The sequence below is a fragment of the Pempheris klunzingeri genome, chromosome 11, assembly GCF_042242105.1.
Source record: "Pempheris klunzingeri isolate RE-2024b chromosome 11, fPemKlu1.hap1, whole genome shotgun sequence".
NCBI lineage: Eukaryota > Metazoa > Chordata > Actinopteri > Acropomatiformes > Pempheridae > Pempheris > Pempheris klunzingeri.
Window position 1 is genome coordinate 27,163,801 of NC_092022.1, and position 23,700 is coordinate 27,187,500.

A 23,700-nucleotide genomic window follows, 5' to 3' on the forward strand; every position below is an offset into this window, starting at 1 on the left:
GACCAAGGCAATAGTTGACCAGCAACTAATGTCTTTTGCAAGGCAAAATTACTATTTTTGTCAATGGAGTCTGGTGTCTTTGAAAAGAGTGATATAATAGCTGTTTCTGGTTAAATAAAAATGATCTACGGGACCAATTCCAACATTTTTATGTACCTACCAGCCATTTAGACTCTAAGATATGTACAAATAGATACCAGCATTGAAGATACACTTGCGCTCTCTGCACACACACCAGACTACATTCACTAAAACAGGGATTTTAGCTCACAGAGCACAGATGGAGGCAGCAGAACAGCAGCTCCTGTGTCCTGTGAGCTAAAATTATTGCTTTTGTCAGTGAAGTCTGGTGAGTGTGCAGAGATCTCATGTTTGTTTGATCTCATGTTTGTAAAACTTCCACATTTGATTCTGATAAATTAATTGGATTGATAACTGTTGTGGTTGGACCCTTCAGGGCTTCCATACTTCCTGTTTCCACACCACAGATGACATCTGATTCAAAATGTTGGCTGATCACAGGTTTAAGAGACGAACTGTGACTCTTCTTCTGCTCATAATAAATACATTTAAATGTTCTGTTTCTCGCAGGTTAGCCCCGCCCCTTCGAGCACCTTCCTCCAATCACAGAATACCTCCCATGAGGCCGAGCAGCTGGCTGCTGCCAGTCACCACTTCATCAACTCCTCCCACTGGTTGGACGACTCCTGCCGTCAATCACTGAGCTCTGCTTATGCCCCGCCCCCTTCTTCCTCCTTATATGGTCATCCTGCTCTGGCCCCGCCCCCTACCTGTCTCTTCTCCTCCACACCCGGATGGTACAGTTACTATGGCAACCTTTACTCCTCCCCCTCCCCCTCATCCAGTGACTGGCCGTCACCTGGCAGTTTGTCATGGAGGCCGAGCAGCATCCCAGGTGAGACATCCACCTGTCTGTCTGCCTGACTCCCACCTGTCTGTCTGACCCCCACCTGTCTGTGTGTGTCTGATCAGAGCGGCGTGAGTGTTTGTTCTGTGGGACGAGCAGCGCCCCCCTGTGGAGGAGAGACGCTGCAGGAGGTTACCTGTGTCACACCTGCAGCCCCCAACAGAAAACCAACAACAGACCACTGCTGAGACCGAGGAGGAGAGCTGTGAGTGTAGCTAGGCTAACAGTTCCACCTGCCCCCAGTCTTTGTGCTAAGCTAGGCTAACAGTTCCACCTGCCCCCAGTCTTTGTGCTAAGCTAGGCTAACAGTTTTGTCCAGTTAAACGTGTTTCTGTTTTCAGGTTGTGTCTGTGAGAAAAGGAACTCAGTGTGTGAACTGTTTGACTGAAACGACGACGCTGTGGAGGAGAAACTCTGCAGGAGAGCCTGTCTGCAACGCTTGTGGGCTGTACTACAAACTACACCAGGTACTGCTACAAACTACACCGGGTACTGCTACAAACTACAGCGGGTACTGCTACAAACTACACCAGGTACTGCTACAAACAAACTACAGCGGGTACTGCTACAGACTACACCAGGTACTGCTACAAACAAACTACAGCGGGTACTGCTACAAACTACACCAGGTACTGCTACAAACAAACTACAGCGGGTACTGCTACAAACTACACCAGGTACTGCTACAAACTACATCAGGTACTGCTACAAACAAACTACACCAGGTACTGCTACAAACTACACGAGGTACTGCTACAAACTACACCAGGTACTGCTACAAACTACACCAGGTACTGCTACAAACAAACTACACCAGGTACTGCTACAAACTACACCAGGTACTGCTACAAACAAACTACACCAGGTACTGCTACAAACAAACTACACCAGGTACTGCTACAAACTACACCAGGTACTGCTACAAACAAACTACAGCGGGTACTGCTACAGACTACAGCGGGTACTGCTACAAATTACAGTGGGTACTGCTACAAACAAACTACAGCGGGTACTGCTACAGACTACAGCGGGTACTGTTACAGACTACAGCGGGTACTGCTACAAACTACACACTTATACTGCGTAGTACAGCATGTACTTGTACTTCATAGTACAGGGTGTACTTTACTATTATGGAGTACAGCGGGTATCTGTACTTCATGGTACTACAGGTATTTGTACTGTGTGTTTCAGGTGAACCGGCCGCTGGAGATGAAGAGAGACGGAATCAAAACCAGGAACCACAAAGTGACCAATAAGAAGAGGAGGAGCCGACCAATCTGACCAATCAGAGTGGAGCTGCTCACTCTGGCCCCACCCCCAGCAGCAGAGTGTAATTTTGGGAAATGATGGTTCTGTATTTTTACCTCCTCTTGTCATAAGGAGTTCCACAAGGTTCAATACTGGGCCCTGTATCATTTACAATTCATATGAATAATATTAAACAGCTTATTAAAAACTGTTGTCCCCAACGTCATCAGCCACATAAATTCCACAACAAGCCTTTAACACTCCAGAGGATGCTCACCTGAACTTCACCTGCTCACCTGAACTTCACCTGCTCACCTGAACTTCACCTGCTCACCTGAACAATAAGATGGACTGGACAAGAAGGACCCACCTGCTGAGGAGGCTGAGGTCCACTGAGGGGGACTGATCCGGCTGCCTCCGTCCTGGACTGTCTGCTGGAGACAGGACAAACCCTCTTTAATGTCGACAGGGGAACAGAACTTACAAAGGTAACGTGACAGAGACAAGACGATCAGGCACAGGACGGGGAGACTATTTACACATGGGGAACAGGTGGAAACCATCAGGGCGGGGCAGACGATCACAACGGCGGGAAACACACAAGGGCAGGAAGTCAAACGAGAGGAGAGTTTAGACTTCACAATAAAACAGGAAGTGGGAGACAAGACTAGGCACGAGTGAACTAGACAAAGTTACCAGATACGACGGGACATGACATCATCATTACATTATCATTACAGCGCTCATTAAAGCTGAACACGATGTAAAACCGAGACTGCAAACTCTTGAATGCAAATGTTTTAACTGTGTTGTTTGTATTTCTGTGCCCCCCCCCCCCCCCCCCCCCCATGATTCCTCAAGATTTAAATAAAGGTTGAATCACTGAATGAACAATGATTGTATGATGATCTTTGATAGCTCATAAACATGATTCATTGGCAAAACAAAGACGCTAAAGCTAACGTTAGTTAGCATCAGCCAGCTGAATAACATCCACAACTCACAGTGGTCTGAACATGGCCCCCCCAGCTCTTTTTCATGCTGGGGTGTTTCTTTACCGAGGTGGTACCTGGAGGGCCATTTTGGCTGAAACACTCACACAGGGATGCCCCTCCAACATGACACCCCCACCACTGACTGATGACCTCCATCCTGATTGTAGTGTGTGCTAGTTAGTCAGTGTGTCAGTGTGTAGTGGAGGTCTATAGTGTGTGTGTGTGCTAGTTAGTCAGTGTGTCAGTGTGTAGTGGAGGTCTATAGTGTGTGTGTGCTAGTTAGTCAGTGTGTTAGTGTGTAGTGGAGGTCTATAGTGTGTGTGTGTGCTAGTTAGTCAGTGTGTCAGTGTGTAGTGGAGGTCTATAGTGTGTGTGTGTGCTAGTTAGTCAGTGTGTCAGTGTGTAGTGGAGGTCTATAGTGTGTGTGTGTGCTAGTTAGTCAGTGTGTCAGTGTGTAGTGGAGGTCTATAGTGTGTGTGTGCTAGTTAGTCAGTGTGTTAGTGTGTAGTGGAGGTCTATAGTGTGTGTGTGTGCTAGTTAGTCAGTGTGTTAGTGTGTAGTGGAGGTCTATAGTGTGTGTGTGCTAGTTAGTCAGTGTGTCAGTGTGTAGTGGAGGTCTATAGTGTGTGTGTGTGTGTGTGCTAGTTAGTCAGTGTGTCAGTGTGTAGTGGAGGTCTATAGTGTGTGTGTGTGTTAGTTAGTCAGTGTGTCAGTGTGTAGTGGAGGTCTATAGTGTGTGTGTGTTAGTTAGTCAGTGTGTTAGTGTGTAGTGGAGGTCTATAGTGTGTGTGTGCTAGTTAGTCAGTGTGTTAGTGTGTAGTGGAGGTCTATAGTGTGTGTGTGTGTGTGCTAGTTAGTCAGTGTGTTAGTGTGTAGTGGAGGTCTATAGTGTGTGTGTGTGTGTGCTAGTTAGTCAGTGTGTTAGTGTGTAGTGGAGGTCTATAGTGTGTGTGTGTGTGCTAGTTAGTCAGTGTGTTAGTGTGTAGTGGAGGTCTATAGTGTGTGTGTGTGCTAGTTAGTCAGTGTGTCAGTGTGTAGTGGAGGTCTATAGTGTGTGTGTGTGCTAGTTAGTCAGTGTGTCAGTGTGTAGTGGAGGTCTATAGTGTGTGTGTGTGCTAGTTAGTCAGTGTGTCAGTGTGTAGTGGAGGTCTATAGTGTGTGTGTGCTAGTTAGTCAGTGTGTTAGTGTGTAGTGGAGGTCTATAGTGTGTGTGTGCTAGTTAGTCAGTGTGTTAGTGTGTAGTGGAGGTCTATAGTGTGTGTGTGTGCTAGTTAGTCAGTGTGTCAGTGTGTAGTGGAGGTCTATAGTGTGTGTGTGTGCTAGTTAGTCAGTGTGTCAGTGTGTAGTGGAGGTCTATAGTGTGTGTGTGCTAGTTAGTCAGTGTGTTAGTGTGTAGTGGAGGTCTATAGTGTGTGTGTGCTAGTTAGTCAGTGTGTCAGTGTGTAGTGGAGGTCTATAGTGTGTGTGTGCTAGTTAGTCAGTGTGTTAGTGTGTAGTGGAGGTCTATAGTGTGTGTGTGTGCTAGTTAGTCAGTGTGTCAGTGTGTAGTGGAGGTCTATAGTGTGTGTGTGTGCTAGTTAGTCAGTGTGTCAGTGTGTAGTGGAGGTCTATAGTGTGTGTGTGTGCTAGTTAGTCAGTGTGTCAGTGTGTAGTGGAGGTCTATAGTGTGTGTGTGCTAGGTAGTCAGTGTGTCAGTGTGTAGTGGAGGTCTATAGTGTGTGTGTGTGCTAGTTAGTCAGTGTGTCAGTGTGTAGTGGAGGTCTATAGTGTGTGTGTGTGCTAGTTAGTCAGTGTGTCAGTGTGTAGTGGAGGTCTATAGTGTGTGTGTGTGCTAGTTAGTCAGTGTGTTAGTGTGTAGTGGAGGTCTATAGTGTGTGTGTGCTAGTTAGTCAGTGTGTAGTGGAGGTCTATAGTGTGTGTGTGTGCTAGTTAGTCAGTGTGTTAGTGTGTAGTGGAGGTCTATAGTGTGTGTGTGTGTGCTAGTTAGTCAGTGTGTCAGTGTGTAGTGGAGGTCTATAGTGTGTGTGTGCTAGTTAGTCAGTGTGTCAGTGTGTAGTGGAGGTCTATAGTGTGTGTGTGTGCTAGTTAGTCAGTGTGTCAGTGTGTAGTGGAGGTCTATAGTGTGTGTGTGCTAGTTAGTCAGTGTGTTAGTGTGTAGTGGAGGTCTATAGTGTGTGTGTGCTAGTTAGTGTGTTAGTGTGTAGTGGAGGTCTATAGTGTGTGTGTGTGTGTGCTAGTTAGTCAGTGTGTCAGTGTGTAGTGGAGGTCTATAGTGTGTGTGTGCTAGTTAGTCAGTGTGTTAGTGTGTAGTGGAGGTCTATAGAGGCCACAATGAGGACAGTAAGCAGAAACACCAATGGAGGCTCTGGGGAAATCTTTCTGTTCTATCAGATCTCCGTCGCTCTCGCCCCCCCCAGGCCACCTGCTGCAGGCCGATGTTGTGCAACGCAGGAGGCTTCTGGTTTTCCGGACCCAGTAACAAAAAGCCAAGAGAGGAAACGGGAGAAGCACAGAGGGCGGTTGGTGGTCGGAGGACGGCCAGAAGATCTGTGCTCCCTCTGTACCACAACACACACACACACACACACACACTCACACACACACACACACTCACACACACACACACACACACACACTCGAACACACACACACACACTCACATACTGTAGATATATATATTTACACACACTCATCTGGGCATCCGTTAGCTGTTAGGGCTGCAAAACACACACACACACACACACACACACACACACACACACACACACACACTAAACGGTTGGTTACAGAGCTGAAACACACACACACAGACCCAGAGCCTCCATCACTGCATCACTATATCACTGTATCACTGTATCACTCATCACTCCATTGCTGTATCACTCATCACTGCATCACTGTATCACTCATCACTGCAACGCTCCATCACTGTATCACTCATCACTGTATCACTCATCACTCCATTGCTGTATCACTCCATCACTGTATCACTCATCACTGCATCACTATATCACTCATCACTGTATCACTCCATCACTCCATCACTGTATCACTCATCACTGCATCACTGTATCACTCATCACTGCAACGCTCCATCACTGTATCACTATATCACTAATCACTGTATCACTCCATCACTCCATCACTATATCACTAATCACTGTATCACTCCATCACTGTATCACTCATCACTATATCACTGTATCACACTATCACTCATCACTGTATCACTCATCACTGCATCCCTATATCACTGTATCACTCATCACTGCATCACTATATCACTGTATCACTCCATCACGGTATCACTCATCACTGCATCACTATATCACTGTATCACTCATTACTGTATCATTCATCACTGCATCACTCCATTGCTGTATCACTGTATCACTCATCACTGTATCACTCCATCACTGTATCACTCCATCACTGTATCACTTCATTGCTGTATCACTCATCACTATATCACCGTATCACTCCATCACTGTATCACTATATCACTGTATCACTGCATCACTCCATTGCTGTATCAGTCATCACTGTATCACTCCATCACTGTATCAGTCATCACTGTATCACTCCATCACTGCTTCAGTGCATCACTCATCACTGCAACGCTCCATCACTGTATCACTGTATCACTCCATCACTGAGGCTGCAGTCTGAAAGTGGACAGTTTAAAAAATGGAGCTTTTCAAAATAAAACACATTCTCCCTTTTGTCTGAGGAGGATTCAAACTTCAGAATAAAATCAGATTTAAAGAGTAAAGACTTGCTTCTGTCGTCGTTACCAAACCTGAGCGAGTCTCGTCTCCTCGTCGTGGAGTCGATCTTTTGGAGGTCAAAGGTCGACTCGTGTTCATGTTTGGTTTTAGCACAGGACAGAGAATCATCATCTCCTCCAAAATAAAAGCAGCAGCAGGCCGTTAAAATGTCACAGATTCTGATTTGACCTTTTCAACTCCATGTTTCAGTCTGTAGCTATTTTACTGAATTATGAATGATCTCAGTAATCCTGCTCTTGATCAATCTTTTTATTATACAATCATTGTTTTTATGTACTTTATTTTTTATTGATCTTATTTACTGGGACATTTTGCCTCTCATGTCTAATTTAATATTGATTAATATTATTATTTCTATTTCCTAAATGTTTTTTAAGGAACTTTGAGCTGCATGTCATGTGTGAAAGATGCTGTGTGAATAAAGTTCATTATTGGGCTTTAATCTTTAATGGCTGTCCGTCAGGTGACTCGTGCCCCCACAGGTGTTTCCTCCGTTGGTGCGCCGCCCGCCGGGGACGCTGGGAGACCGGAATCAAACGCACCGGTGTGTCATGATGATGCTGATATATTGGTGCTACAGGAGTTTAACTTGAGTGTTTCTGTTAGGTGGTTTTAGTATTTTTACTTAAGTAACTGATGATGATGAAGATGATGAAGAGGAGTCCTTCCTCTGAGTGTCTTTTTATTTATTGTCCCTCATTTTAATTTGCTTTATTTAAACTGATTGGATGGTTTCAGCACATTCAATCAGTGGCAAACTAATATTTTAAGCTCAATTAAGTTGTCAGGAGTTACACCCCCACCCATCACCCATCACCCCCCACACTTTTAACTCTAACCAGGCGCCCAGGTTTTAAAATACGACGTTTTAATCAACTAACTTTACTGTGTGTGGAGACACTTCCCTCCGTCTCATATCGCTGGAAACTGGAAACTGAACATCTTTGGGTTTCAGATGAGACCAGTGGAGACAAATAATCCGCTCAGGATGTCATCAGCAGATCAATCAATAATGAAAAGAGTTAGCTGCAGCTCTGATGTGTTTAACAGCGATGTAACCACAAGTGACCTTCATGCCACAAAGACCTCCTCTGATTGGTCGGGTTCAGACAGGACCCTCCTCTGATTGGTCGGGTTCAGACAGGACCCTCCTCTGGTTGGTCAGGTTCAGTCAGGACCCTCCTCTGGTTGGTTAGGTTCAGTCAGGACCCTCCTCTGATTGGTCGGGTTCAGACAGGACCCTCCTCTGATTGGTCGGGTTCAGACAGGACCCTCCTCTGGTTGGTCAGGTTCAGTCAGGACCCTCCTCTGGTTGGTTAGGTTCAGTCAGGACCCTGCTCTGGTTGGTCAGGGTCAGTCAGGACCCTGCTCTGGTTGGTCAGGGTCAGTCAGGACCCTGCTCTGGTTGGTCAGGGTCAGTCAGGACCCTGCTCTGGTTGGTCAGGGTCAGTCAGGACCCTGCTCTGGTTGGTCAGGGTTAGCTGGGTTAGTGAACAGCAGTCGGGCTGCAGCTGAAAAGACAAACCGATTCATGTGCTGACAGACCACAGAGAACCACTTCAGTCAGCTGTTTACTGACGAGTTTGACACTTTATTAACCAAACAGACACCAGTCATGTTCCCCCCCGTTCCTCCCCCTCCTCCCCCGTTGCTCCTCCTGCTGATCTGATGGTTGAATCCTGTCCAGACCACGGTGCTTCCTGGTCGTCTTTGGACCAGAACCTGAATGTCCATCAGAAGCAGCGTCCTCCAGTCGGCTGCTGATCACAACCGATCGATCGATCAGAGAATCGATCGCCAGCAGGTAGTCTTAGAAAATGCATAGAAGACAAAGGTCCAAATGCCCTTAGAGACAGCAGGCTGAGGGGCGGGGCTAAAGGGCAGCGCAAGGGTTTATGGGAGTTGTAGTGTAACAGCGGAGGGTGTGAGGACAGACAGAGAGACAGACAGGTGAGGATCTGATCTGTGGAGTCAATCAGCTGAAGTTATTGATCTGATGTGAATGAAAAGTGAAGCGATCCTCTAGAGAGGCGACATCTCACTCTGTTGGAAGTGCTGTACCACAGAAACACTCTGACTGTGCAGTGGTGTTACAGAGTGGAGCGTCTTCCCCTCGTAGACGATCTTTGATGAGCTCAGACAGACTGACAGCAGATCAGTTTGATTGGATTCAGACTCACTGATCAAATAAGTTTTAATTTTTAAATCACCAGAAATCTGCTGCCCTTCTTTGGATTCTGGACTTTTGGCCCAATAAAACTGACTGTGGGACAACGGGACCGAGGGGGGGGGCATGAAAGAAGTGGGGGTGAGCAGAAAGTGGCAGGTGTATACAGGAAGTGGATCGTGTGAATAGGAAGTGGTGGGACGTGAACAGGAAGTGACGGAGTGAGAACAGGAAGTGGTGGGGTGAGAACAGGAAGTGACGGGACATGAACAGGAAGTGGCGGGGTGAGAACAGGAAGTGGTGGGACGTGAAAAGGAAGTGACGGGACATGAACAGGAAGTGGCGGGACATGAACAGGAAGTGGCGGGCTTGTTGTGGCGGGAGGCGCAGCCTCGCTGTCAGTCTGCAGGACGAAGGCTGAAATAAAATGAGGCACTTGTTATGATCCAGAGCTGCAGGTCGTCGGCCATGTTGGCCACAGAGGCCTCCACCGTGGCTGTTGCTATAGAAACAGGTCATCCTTTCGGCGGAGTTGCCAAGGCGATGTTATGGTTATTGACAGCCAATAGGACCACAGCTGGACCTGAACTGTGTGTGTGTGTGTGTGTATGGCTCTGTTACATCAACAGCGACGTTTTTTTTTCTTTTTTACAAGCAAGCAGGCAGATCAGATCTTCTCTGGGTCTAATTCATCTAACAACACTAGTAATAAGGAATAAGGTCATTGAGCTTTTACATGTTCAGCTTATAAAAATACAAAATCATTCCAGTGATATTCACATGCTCAGATTACACAGAATCACAAAACAGCTTCAGGATGCGTCAGTGGGGGGCGGGGGGGCACTTCAGTCTCAAAGGTTCTCATGTTGTTTGCATACGAGTTAAATGTCGGAGAGATGAAGGTGAGGATGAGGAAGATGTGACCAACAGAAGAGAGGGTATCGGTCCAACATCGGTGATCCTGACTCCTGGTATCATGGCGCTGGTTTCCCACGCGGGGCGGCGTCGGGAGCGGGAACGCCGTGTTGTGTTCAGGGAACCAAGGTGAACATGGAGCTCAGAGGGACGTAGAAATACAATAAAAAGTTTGGTGACTAGCTGCTAACAGTTTGTTGGGTTTAAACCCCCCCTCGCAGTTTGAGGGTTAGCTAACGAGCTTGTTAGCTTCTGTGGTTGCTAACGGGACATTGAGGGCTCAGACTGCATCATCACGACGTAGAACACGTGCTCTGATTTGGTGGGGAGTCGGTCTGGAGGGCCCTTATGGTCTGTCTGTGTTGTTTCTGTCATGTTACATGTTCTCACGTTAGCACGTTAGCACGTTAGCTGGTCTGCTGATCCATTAATGAAACAATGAATCTGACAGGAGCAGAACCGGGTGACACCTGAACAGGTAAAGTCACATTCAGCTCAAATCACCAAACAGAAGAACGACAGAAGCCGCAAGAGCCAAATAATGTTAGTGAGGCCGCTGACGGCAGGAAATCATTAAAAGACTAAAGCTAATGAAATATCTCCATTACAGACTCGGTACTTTTGTCCCTGCCAGGCTCCTGTAGAAAAGAAGACTTTCCCGGCGATCTGATTGGTCGGTACTCTCATCTGTTACCGTGGTGATGGACCCCTGTTAAAGGGCACCAGCGTTGTGATACTAGAGAGTCTGAGCGAGGCCCAGGTGGCCGATACAGGTCTCAGGATACACTGAGGGATGCTGGGTAAAATAAAAATAAAAACTGTAGGTTCATCAGGCGGCTCTGTGTGCAGCTGTTATGTCGTCGGCCAGTCAGAGGCCTCAAAACCCACCAGCCAATCAGAAAGTCCTCATCCTCCAATCAGAGACAGAATTGTCTGCCGCCAATCAGACGTAGAAAGAGGCGGATCTTCTCTCAGCAGGCCAATCAGAAAAGCCCTTATAAGTAACCAATAAACAAAAGAAGAGACTGTGGCTGTGAGCCAATCAGAGGGAGAGACCGCCCACTCGTGCCCGCCTGTTGAGCCGACTGCCGATCAGAACCTGTGTCAGTCTCTGGGGGCTCGGCTTCAGCCAGGGGCCGGGGACGTTCCCCCGCTCGCCTCTCCTCCAATCAGAGTCCTCCCTCCACCCCGCAGTGGCGATGCTGGCCGCTGATTGGTTGACCTCTGAGAAGCTGGCTGCTGATTGGCTGTCAGACAGACGCTGGCGCTTGTCGCCGCTGTCGTCCATCGGCATGAGGAAGGAGAACGCTGGGGCTGAGCTCCCAGAATGCTTAGTGTGGCAGGCAGGGCCTTCATCTTTCTCCTCCTTCCTCCACCTCCCCCCTCCCCTCTCCCCCTCCGTGGCCCTCCTCCAGCTGCTCCTCCTCTCCTTCACTCCTCCTCCAGACTGCTCCACCCCCTCCGCCATCAGCAGCGTGTCCCAGGATGGGGCACCATTCCTGGGTAAGCTCCGGCTCCTCCTCCCCTGCTCCCTCTGGTCCTTCCTCCTCACAGTCTGACTTCTCCTCCTCCTCTCCTCCTCTAGCCACTGCCTCTCCTCCTCCTCCCTTCTCCTCCTCTCCTCTTGCTGTGCCTCCACCTCCACCACATCCAGGTCCAGATCAGGAGGCCCCAATCCTCCTCCTCCTCCTGTTCTTCGTTTGGTTTCTCCCACTCTCCTCCTCCTCCTCTCTCCTCCTCCTCCTTCTCCTCCTCCTGTGCCACCTCCTTCTCCCCTCTGATGACCAAGGGAGGCGGTTGTCATGGTTACCGTGTCCACATCCTGCTCCTCCACGTGTGAGGAGGAGGATGGGGAGAGGGCTCCTTCCTCAGGGCCTGAAATAAAAATGGAGAGAATTGAACAGGATGAGCTGCAGCTCCTCTGACGGCCACCAGAGGTCACTGTGGTCAGAGTCAGACCTCACTGAGCTTCTTCTGCTGTCACACTGGAGGCAGCTTTTCACAATAAAATACACTGAAAAACTCTGGTGTTTCTACCCATGATCCTCTCTGTCCTCATCCTGGTGTGTGAGTGACTGGTAGGTAGTAAAAGTGTTGGAACTGGTCCAGTAGATCACCTCAGCCAGCAGACACCAAACGGGCTGCAATGGCTGCAACGTGATCCTTTGGGACAACTGCACCTGATCACAGTAGGTCCACTAAAAGAGCTTGTTTGATCCACTGACAGGCTCAGAGTGTTATTCTAAGTGTGTGACAGCATCATGGAAAGGATCCCTACAGAGAGAGACCTGGAAGATCCTTTTGGTTTAACCACAAACAGCACACACACCAGACTACATTCACTAAAACAGGGATTTTAGAGAACAGGACACAGGAGTCATGCCTGCTATTGTGCTATTGTGTGTTAAACAAATATTGTGTTGGATCCAAACTGATCCTTTAAAACACACAGTAACACACACAAACTACCTGATGGAGGCAGCAGCAGACCAGCAGCTCCTGTGTTCTCTGAGCTAAAATCCCTGTTTTTGTGAATGTAGTCTGGTGGAAGGAAAGACAAAAAAAGTTCCCTGTTTGCGTAACGTTAATACAGCGTCTTCTCTTAACGTTCACAGCAGCATTGGATCAGATGATTGATCACATTTGTTTTGATCACAGAATACAAATACATATAGTACAATCAGGAGCCGGGTTTAAAAACACCAGAGTTCTCCTTTAAGGAAACATCAGTTAAACAACAAAGTAAATCAGACAAACTAATCACTGAAACCAGGTCATCAACATGCCAATAACATGTTATCAACACAACAACATACTAATAACACGTCCACCTCAGTATGACACGTCGTCACATGTTCTAAATGTTATGATGTGATAATGAAACCACGGAGCTTTAATCACACGTTCACATGGAAAACTGCTGATGGGCCGCTGGTGAAAACACGAAGATGAAGATGAAGGAAATGAAAGACGATGAGGGGGAAGCGTTCAGAGTTACCGACCGCGTGTTTTCAGTGCGTCCGATCACGTAGAAGCAGGGCTCCCCCTGTTTGGAGTTGGTCATACAGAGAGACAGGCTGGACAGCTCCACTGAGGAGGAAGGCCAGGACAGAAAGGACAGGAAGGACAGCAGGAAGAGAAAATATAAAGTCAGCCAGTCAGAGAGCGGAGAGCTGTGATTGGATGAGACGGTTGTGACATCAGACGACTGTCTTGTTTTTACTGACAAGTTTGACGAACTAGTCCTTTAATGATCAATATTTCCTGTCGGCTTTGTCTCACAGTTACAAAGTTATTGATCGTCAGGAGGAACATTGACTGTAAACTCCTGCTACATTAAAGTGATGGACACATGAACGATCAATAATCATAATCAATAATATCAGATATCCATTTGTTTTATATCTTTTATTTTATTCTGTCTTATTTTACATTTCATCCTTTATCTTAATAAATGTTTTAGCTGTAAAAGGTACTATAGTACTTTTACTCTAACTAGTACTCCTACACTGTGGCCGTGGTACTTTTACTCTAACTAGTACTCCTACACTGTGGCCGTAGTACTTTTACTCTAACTAGTACTCCTACACTGTGGCCGTAGTACTTTTACTCTAACTAGTACTCCTACACTGTGGCCGTGGTACTTTTACTCTAACTAGTACTCCTACACTGTGGCCGTGGTACTTTTATTCTAACTAGTACTCCTACACTGTGGCCGTGGTACTTTTACTCTAACTAGTACTCCTACACTGTGGCCGTGGTACTTTTACTCTAACTAGTACTCCTACACTGTGGCCGTGGTACTTTTATTCTAACTAGTACTCCTACACTGTGGCCGTGGTACTTTTATTCTAACTAGTACTCCTACACTGTGGCCGTGGTACTTTTACTCTAACTAGTACTCCTACACTGTGGCCGTGGTACTTTTACTCTAACTAGTACTCCTACACTGTGGCCGTGGTACTTTTATTCTAACTAGTACTCCTACACTGTGGCCGTGGTACTTTTACTCTTCCTCCTGCTCTGTGATTAAGTGTTTAAAGGAAGAACTGAGAGAATCAGGAGGTTAAAGAGAAACAGAAGTGTGACGTCTTTTTGTCAGGTGTTGGTGTTGTCAGTGTTGTCAGGTGTTTGTGTTGTCAGGTGTTGTTGGTGTTGTCTGTGTTGTCAGGTGTTGTTGGTGTTGTCTGTGTTGTCAGGTGTTGGTGTTGTCGGTGTTGTCAGGTGTTGTTGGTGTTGTCAGGTGTTGTCAGGTGTTGGTGTTGTCAGGTGTTGTCAGGTGTTGGTGTTGTCAGGTGTTGTTGGTGTTGTCTGTGTTGTCAGTGTTGTCAGGTGTTTGTGTTGTCAGGTGTTGTCTGTGTTGTCAGGTGTTGTTGGTGTTGTCTGTGTTGTCAGGTGTTGGTGTTGTCGGTGTTGTCAGGTGTTGTTGGTGTTGTCAGGTGTTGTCAGGTGTTGGTGTTGTCAGGTGTTGTTGGTGTTGTCTGTGTTGTCTGTGTTGTCAGGTGTTGTCAGGTGTTGGTGTTGTTGGTGTTGTCAGGTGTTGTCAGGTGTTGGTGTTGTCGGTGTTGTCGGTGTTGTCAGGTGTTGGTGTTGTCGGTGTTGTCAGGTGTTGTTGGTGTTGTCGGGTATTGTTAGGTGTTGTCGGTGTTGTCGGTGTTGTCAGGTGTTGTCAGGTGTTGGTGTTGTCGGTGTTGTCAGGTGTTGTTGGTGTTGTCAGCTGTTGTCAGGTGTTGGTGTTGTCGGTGTTGTCAGGTGTTGTTGGTGTTGTCGGGTATTGTTAGGTGTTGTTGGTGTTGTCGGTGTTGTCGGTGTTGTCAGGTGTTGTCAGGTGTTGTTGGTGTTGTCGGTGTTGTCAGGTGTTGTTGGTGTTGTTAGGTGTTGTCGGTGTTGTCAGGTGTTGTTGGTGTTGTCGGGTGTTGTTAGGTGTTGTTGGTGTTGTCGGTGTTGTCAGGTGTTGTTGGTGTTGTTAGGTGTTGTCGGTGTTGTCAGGTGTTGTTGGTGTTGTCGGGTGTTGTTAGGTGTTGTTGGTGTTGTCGGTGTTGTCAGGTGTTGTCAGGTGTTGTCAGATGTTGTCAGGTGTTGTCGGTGTTGTCAGGCGTTGTCAGGTGTTGTTAGGTGTTGTTGGTGTTGTCAGGTGTTGTTGGTGTTGTCGGTGTTGTTGGGTGTTGTTGGTGTTGTCGAGTGTTGTTGGTGTTGTCGGGTGTTGTTAGGTGTTGTCGGTGTTGTCAGGTGTTGTTGGTGTTGTCGGGTGTTGTTAGGTGTTGTTGGTGTTGTCGGTGTTGTCAGGTGTTGTCAGTGTTGTCGGTGTTGTCAGGCGTTGTCGGTGTTGTCAGGTGTTGTTAGGTGTTGTCGGTGTTGTCAGTGTTGTCAGTGTTGTCGGGTGTTGTTAGGTGTTGTCGGTGTTGTCAGGTGTTGGTGTTGGTGTTGTCAGGTGTTGTTGGTGTTGTCGATGTTGTCAGATGTTGTCAGGTGTTGTCAGGTGTTGTCGGGTGTTGTCAGGTGTTGTCGGGTGTTGTCAGGTGTTGTCGGGTGTTGTCGGGTGTTGTCAGGTGTTGTTGGTGTTGTCGGTGTTGTCAGATGTTGTCGGGTGTTGTCAGGTGTTCTCGGGTGTTGTTGGGTGTTGTCAGGTGTTGTCAGATGTTGTCGGGTGTTGTCGGGTGTTGTCAGGTGTTGTCAGATGTTGTCGGGTGTTGTCGGGTGTTGTCAGATGTTGTCAGGTGTTGTCAGGTGTTGTCGGGTGTTGTTGGTGTTGTCGGTGTTGCTGTACCAACAGTACACATCATGCTGTGTTCTGCACTGTGATTGGACGTCGTGTGTTGTGTTTCTCACCGTAGTCGGGTACGTATCCGTTTCCTTTCTTGAGGACCAGGTGGATCCGATGACCTCCTCTCCTGATCTGCTCCACAGCCTGACTGTGGGTCATCCCTGATGTGCTGTCACCGTTGATCTCCACCAGCTGGTCCGACACCTGAGACACCATCAAACAACCGTTTACCGGCTCACCAGCTGAAGTCTGTGAAGTGTGTTACAGCACAGAACCAAACCCGTCTGTCCACCCCGCCCCCCTCCCTGCCTCGACGCCGTCGCTCTTCCTGCCGCGTCACCTGACGTCCTGAGAAAATGGCTGATTGATCGTCAGCTGTCCTCAATAAGTAAGGGGAGGGGGCCGTACAGGTGCTGGGGGAGACGGTGGTGGTTGTCATGGGGATGGTGTCAGGACGTCCCGCTGAGACCCCCCCGATCAGGGTGTGTGTGTGTGTGTGTGTGTGTGTGTGTACCTGTATCTTGTTGCTGCGCTGGGCCGGCCCCCCCTCCATCAGTCCCAGTACATACAGGCCCATGTTGTACTCGCTGCCCCCCCGCAGAGAGAAGCCGAAGCCCGTCGGGCCGCGTTCCAAATCCACGTTGTAGAACCGCGACTCGTCCTGACACACACACCACAGAAATACTGCTGGTACTACTAGTAGTACTACTAGTACTAATACTAATACTACATTGTGTACTAATACTACAGTGTACTAATACCACTACAGTGTGTACTAATACCACCACAGTGTGTACTAATACTACAGTGTGTACTAATATCACCACAGTGTGTACTAATACCACTACAGTGTGTACTAATACCACCACATTGTGTACTAATACTACAGTGTGTACTAATACTACAGTCAGACTGACCTTTGACCTTCCTCTGGATCCCTTCATCAACTGACCGTCAATATGCAGCTCTGCTCCTTCTGATAGAGAGTCTGTGGGGGGGGGGGGGGGGGGTTATTATTATTATTAACAACTGATCAGCTGTTATTGATGTGATCAGATCACAGTGTTAATGTGTGTGTGTGTGTTAGTGTGTATTAGTGTGTGTTAGTTTATTAGTGTGTGTGTATTAGTGTGTGAGTGTGTGTGCGCGTACGGTGCCGGGGGGTGATGCTCAGCCTCAGGGTGTTCCCGGCCCTGCGGAGGATCTGGGTGAGGTCTCGGTGCTGCAGCCCGCCGACCGGCCGGCCCTCCACGGCCTCCAGCTGGTCTCCGGGCTGAATCTGCCCGCTGCGAGCCGCCGGGCTGCCGCGCCGCACCGTCACAAACCGGTGAGACAGCAGGGAGGGGGCTGCAGAGAGAGGGGGGGGGGGGTCACATGGTCAGACGTCAGCCAACCAAACCAAGGTACCCCTGTAAGGGGTGCACAGGAAGCAGCCTCAGGTCAGCGCTTCTAGTGGATCTACTGTGATCAGGACAGATCTACTGATTTCTGCAGCGTTCTTCTTTCCTCAGTTTGCAATAGATCATTACGTCCTTCGTTATTATTGACTTCATGTTATGGGATCAGACACGTCTTTCTCTTCCCGTCTTGTTTCTCTTGTGTTTTCTGTTTGTGCCTCAGTTTCCCTCTTTGGGACCCAGATCGTTTGGTTCAGTCTGTGATCAAACCACCAAGATCCTTTTTACAGTCAGTCTGTTCCTGCTCTGAGAGAAAAACACCATGTGGGAGGCACACACACACACACACACACACACACACACACACACTCTCACACACACACACACACACACACACACACACTCACACACACACTCACACACACACACACTTGACCCTGAACACTGTGGAGGGAGAGAAATTCCCAGAAAGATTTTCTGGCTGAGACACACAGAATGACTGAGGACAAAGAGGCAGGTCACATGACCACACAGGCAGGTCACATGACCACACAGGCAGGTCACATGACCACACAGGCAGGTCACATGACCACACAGGCAGGTCACATGACCATACAGACAGTTGGTATCCTGATCATGTGACCGTCTTATTTCTGTTCAGGGACAGATGGACAGACTGAGCAGAGACACGCTGACATCACTTCCTGCTCAGGACGGCCAGTAACCAGCAGCCAGTCCTGCCCAGCGTGGACACAGCGGAGTCTCAAAAACTTCCATAAAGTGACGAAATTTGACACAAAGAGATGGAAGATGTTGATTTGTTCTTTAGAAGTATTAGCTTGTCGGGCGGGGTGAACCACAGGGCTCTGTACTGGGTCCTCTGCTCTTCTGTCTACACACCTAAACAAGAACAAACAGATCCGTTTTTCCACTTTTAACTCTGACTGTGATGGGACGTCTCATGTCTGCAGACTTTCATAACTTTCCTTTTGCTAACTTTCATAGAAACTGGTGCATTTTTTTTTTGTTTTTCTTGGTCATCTGAGAGAGTTCAGAGATGCCGTTTGTGGACTCTGAGCTGAACAAATAAACTGTTCTGGACTCAGCAGAGTAAACAGGATCCACAGAGAATGAAACAGGAAACACCACCTGCACCGTTCTTCAAAGTCACTTCAAAGTCACATTAAAGGACCTTTACAATATCAGCTTCAAAAGTCTGTGTGTTTAACTGTGTTTGGACTGAACACACACACACACACACACACACACACACACACACACACACACACACACACACACACACACACACACACACACACACACACACACACACACACACACACACACACACACACACACACACACACACACACAGGAGGGTGAGTGTTTGCATGAAAGCTGATAAGCGAAGTGCTGAGTCCAACATGTTCAGAGTCAGCAGAGGAAACACGGAGCTGCAGAGAGAGAAACACGAAGAAGAGGAAGAGGAGCGTGATGTGATGTGGACGGACAGCCGAAGAGGAGAGAAACTCTCACAGAGCCTCTAAAAATATCCACCATTAAAACATGAGCTCACAGTGTGACTGCACCTGAAATTACAACTAACTACATGAAGTCCTGCAGGAAGCTACAGCTCTGACACACTAAGGGTTAAACATACAACCATCTGTGTTTTCTTTAAAGGGTCACTCCCCTGTTTCTACCCATGATCCTCTCTGTCCGTAAGGGGTTTGTTCAGCGCTCTACGGTAAAAGTTGTCGTATCATTAAAACAGTATTTATATATATATATATGTGGCACCGTCTCCAGACTCTGCTTGGGACACCCGTCAGGGTTGTAAAGCATCGGGTATCCTCTCCTCAGCACCACGTCCACACTCTGACCCATCGGCACGGACTTCAGCATCTCCACCACCTCCTTATGAGAGCGACCCAACACGCAGGAGTCATTGATGTAGACCAGGATGTCCGCTGGAGGACCACAGACCAGGACACACAGTCAGTCTACAGGCTGTTACATCAGACCCACATGTTCAGTTGTGGAAGGAAGATGGAGGACGACACCACATCCTGGTGTGTGAGTGACTGGTAGGTAGTAAAAGTGTTGGAACTGGTCCAGTAGATCACCTCAGCCAGCAGACACCAAACGGGCTGCAATGGCTGCAACGTGATCCTTTGGGACAACTGCACCTGATCACAGTAGGTCCACTAAAAGAGCTTGTTTGATCCACTGACAGGCTCAGAGTGTTATTCTAAGTGTGTGACAGCATCATGGAAAGGATCCCTACAGAGAGAGACCTGGAAGATCCTTTTGGTTTAACCACTAACAGCACACACACCAGACTACATTCACTAAAACAGGGATTTAAGAGAACAGGACACTGTGTAGCAGAAGTGGACATGATACGTTCACTGTCTGTCTTCTCAGTGTGATACGTTCACTGTCTCTGCAACTCTATGAATCATGCATAGGAACATTTGGTAAAACTCTTCTTTCTACCAAAGCTTCTTAAAATATTAACCTGTCGTAATCAAATGCAACTTGACGGCTCCTTAAACTGTCTCCTCCTCCTCCCCCATCATCATCATCATCATCATCATCACCATCACCACCATCATCATCACCATCACCACCATCATCATCATCATCACCATCACAGCAGCTGACTGAGTTGCAGCTGCTACAAGAACACATAAACACACCATCACCTTCACCCTTTACTGTGTGCGTTCATTCAAAGTGATTTCTGTCTAATTTCACAGCACAATAACCTGAAACTCACCTGCGCTCCAGTTTGTCACACACACACACACACACACACACACACACACACACACACACACACACACACACAATGAATTATGGATTAAAGTCACTATTATTAGAAAGTTTCACATCTCCTATTCAGCTCAAACTGCTCAGCCAAGCTAATGTCTCAGAGCTCGGTGGAGTCGCAGCAGCTGAAGGGTTCCTCGCTGTGGAGAACGTCCACAGAACAGATCAGGGTCAGGAGCTGCACAGCTGACAGCCTTCAGAGACGAGGTTAGAACATCTAAAGCAACCGCTTCTGACACACACAGACTGATACCGACCAATCAGAGGACTCTTCTTTATAGACTGATACCGACACCGACCAATCAGAGGACGCTTCTTTACACAGACTGATACCGACCAATCAGAGGACGCTTCTTTATCCAGACTGATACCGACCAATCAGAGGACGCTTCTTTACAGACTGATACCGACCAATCAGAGGACGCTTCTTTATACAGACTGATACCGACCAATCAGAGGACGCTTCTTTATACAGACTGATACCGACCAATCAGAGGACGCTTCTTTATAGACTGATACCGACCAATCAGAGGACGCTTCTTTACACAGACTGATACCGACCAATCAGAGGACGCTTCTTTATCCAGACTGATACCGACCAATCAGAGGACGCTTCTTTACAGACTGATACCGACCAATCAGAGGACGCTTCTTTATACAGACTGATACCGACCAATCAGAGGACGCTTCTTTATACAGACTGATACCGACCAATCAGAGGACGCTTCTTTATAGACTGATACCGACCAATCAGAGGACGCTTCTTTATACAGACTGATACCGACCAATCAGAGGACGCTTCTTTACAGACTGATACCGACCAATCAGAGGACGCTTCTTTATACAGACTGATACCGACCAATCAGAGGACGCTTCTTTATACAGACTGATACCGACCAATCAGAGGACGCTTCTTTATAGACTGATACCGACCAATCAGAGGACGCTTCTTTACACAGACTGATACCGACCAATCAGAGGACGCTTCTTTACACAGACTGATACCGACCAATCAGAGGACGCTTCTTTACACAGACTGATACCGACCAATCAGAGGACGCTTCTTTACAGACTGATACCGACCAATCAGAGGACGCTTCTTTATACAGACTGATACCGACCAATCAGAGGACGCTTCTTTATACAGACTGATACCGACCAATCAGAGGACGCTTCTTTATAGACTGATACCGACCAATCAGAGGACGCTTCTTTACACAGACTGATACCGACCAATCAGAGGACGCTTCTTTATCCAGACTGATACCGACCAATCAGAGGACGCTTCTTTACAGACTGATACCGACCAATCAGAGGACGCTTCTTTATACAGACTGATACCGACCAATCAGAGGACGCTTCTTTATACAGACTGATACCGACCAATCAGAGGACGCTTCTTTATACAGACTGATACCGACCAATCAGAGGACGCTTCTTTATAGACTGATACCGACCAATCAGAGGACGCTTCTTTACACAGACTGATACCGACCAATCAGAGGACGCTTCTTTATACAGACTGATACCGACCAATCAGAGGACGCTTCTTTACAGACTGATACCGACCAATCAGAGGACGCTTCTTTATACAGACTGATACCGACCAATCAGAGGACGCTTCTTTATACAGACTGATACCGACCAATCAGAGGACGCTTCTTTATAGACTGATACCGACCAATCAGAGGACGCTTCTTTACACAGACTGATACCGACCAATCAGAGGACGCTTCTTTACACAGACTGATACCGACCAATCAGAGGACGCTTCTTTACACAGACTGATACCGACCAATCAGAGGACGCTTCTTTACACAGACTGATACCGACCAATCAGAGGACGCTTCTTTATACAGACTGATACCGACCAATCAGAGGACGCTTCTTTACACAGACTGATACCGACCAATCAGAGGACGCTTCTTTATACAGACTGATACCGACCAATCAGAGGACGCTTCTTTACACAGACTGATACCGACCAATCAGAGGACGCTTCTTTATAGACTGATACCGACCAATCAGAGGACGCTTCTTTATAGACTGATACCGACCAATCAGAGGACGCTTCTTTATAGACTGATACCGACCAATCAGAGGACGCTTCTTTATAGACTGATACCGACCAATCAGAGGACGCTTCTTTATAGACTGATACCGACCAATCAGAGGACGCTTCTTTATAGACTGATACCGACCAATCAGAGGACGCTTCTTTACAGACTGATACCGACCAATCAGAGGACGCTTCTTTATAGACTGATACCGACCAATCAGAGGACGCTTCTTTATAGACTGATACCGACCAATCAGAGGACGCTTCTTTATAGACTGATACCGACCAATCAGAGGACGCTTCTTTACAGACTGATACCGACCAATCAGAGGACGCTTCTTTACAGACTGATACCGACCAATCAGAGGACGCTTCTTTACAGACTGATACCGACCAATCAGAGGACGCTTCTTTATAGACTGATACCGACCAATCAGAGGACGCTTCTTTACAGACTGATACCGACCAATCAGAGGACGCTTCTTTATAGACTGATACCGACCAATCAGAGGACGCTTCTTTACAGACTGATACCGACCAATCAGAGGACGCTTCTTTATAGACTGATACCGACCAATCAGAGGACGCTTCTTTACAGACTGATACCGACCAATCAGAGGACGCTTCTTTATAGACTGATACCGACCAATCAGAGGACGCTTCTTTACAGACTGATACCGACCAATCAGAGGACGCTTCTTTATACAGACTGATACCGACCAATCAGAGGACGCTTCTTTATACAGACTGATACCGACCAATCAGAGGACGCTTCTTTATACAGACTGATACCGACCAATCAGAGGACGCTTCTTTAAACAGACTGATACCGACCAATCAGAGGACGCTTCTTTATAGACTGATACCGACCAATCAGAGGACGCTTCTTTATAGACTGATACCGACCAATCAGAGGACGCTTCTTTATACAGACTGATACCGACCAATCAGAGGACGCTTCTTTACAGACTGATACCGACCAATCAGAGGACGCTTCTTTATACAGACTGATACCGACCAATCAGAGGACGCTTCTTTACAGACTGATACCAACCAATCAGAGGACGCTTCTTTACAGACTGATACCGACCAATCAGAGGACGCTTCTTTACACAGACTGATACCGACCAATCAGAGGACGCTTCTTTATACAGACTGATACCGACCAATCAGAGGACGCTTCTTTACAGACTGATACCGACCAATCAGAGGACGCTTCTTTACAGACTGATACCAACCAATCAGAGGACGCTTCTTTATACAGACTGATACCGACCAATCAGAGGACGCTTCTTTACAGACTGATACCAACCAATCAGAGGACGCTTCTTTACAGACTGATACCAACCAATCAGAGGACGCTTCTTTATACAGACTGATACCGACCAATCAGAGGACGCTTCTTTACAGACTGATACCGACCAATCAGAGGACGCTTCTTTACAGACTGATACCAACCAATCAGAGGACGCTTCTTTACAGACTGATACCGACCAATCAGAGGACGCTTCTTTACACAGACTGATACCGACCAATCAGAGGACGCTTCTTTACAGACTGATACCGACCAATCAGAGGACGCTTCTTTACAGACTGATACC

The 23,700-nt window shown here is 47.5% G+C and overlaps 1 protein-coding gene across 1 annotated transcript in view; it reads right to left on the bottom strand.

The window, feature by feature from the left end:
* Positions 1 to 11,079: 11,079 nt before the first annotated feature.
* The window catches only part of LOC139209916 (membrane-associated guanylate kinase, WW and PDZ domain-containing protein 3-like), a 39,163-nt gene continuing 26,542 nt past the window's right edge, over positions 11,080 to 23,700 (bottom strand). The window contains exons 17-21 of the mRNA XM_070839818.1: positions 16,961 to 17,155; positions 16,726 to 16,796; positions 16,323 to 16,469; positions 15,874 to 16,012; positions 11,080 to 11,919 (exon numbers count right to left, since the gene is read on the bottom strand). Of these exons, the coding sequence (XP_070695919.1) occupies positions 11,087 to 11,919; positions 15,874 to 16,012; positions 16,323 to 16,469; positions 16,726 to 16,796; positions 16,961 to 17,155 (1,385 nt within the window). The 3' untranslated portion in view covers positions 11,080 to 11,086. The remainder of the gene's footprint in view (positions 11,920 to 15,873; positions 16,013 to 16,322; positions 16,470 to 16,725; positions 16,797 to 16,960; positions 17,156 to 23,700) is intronic.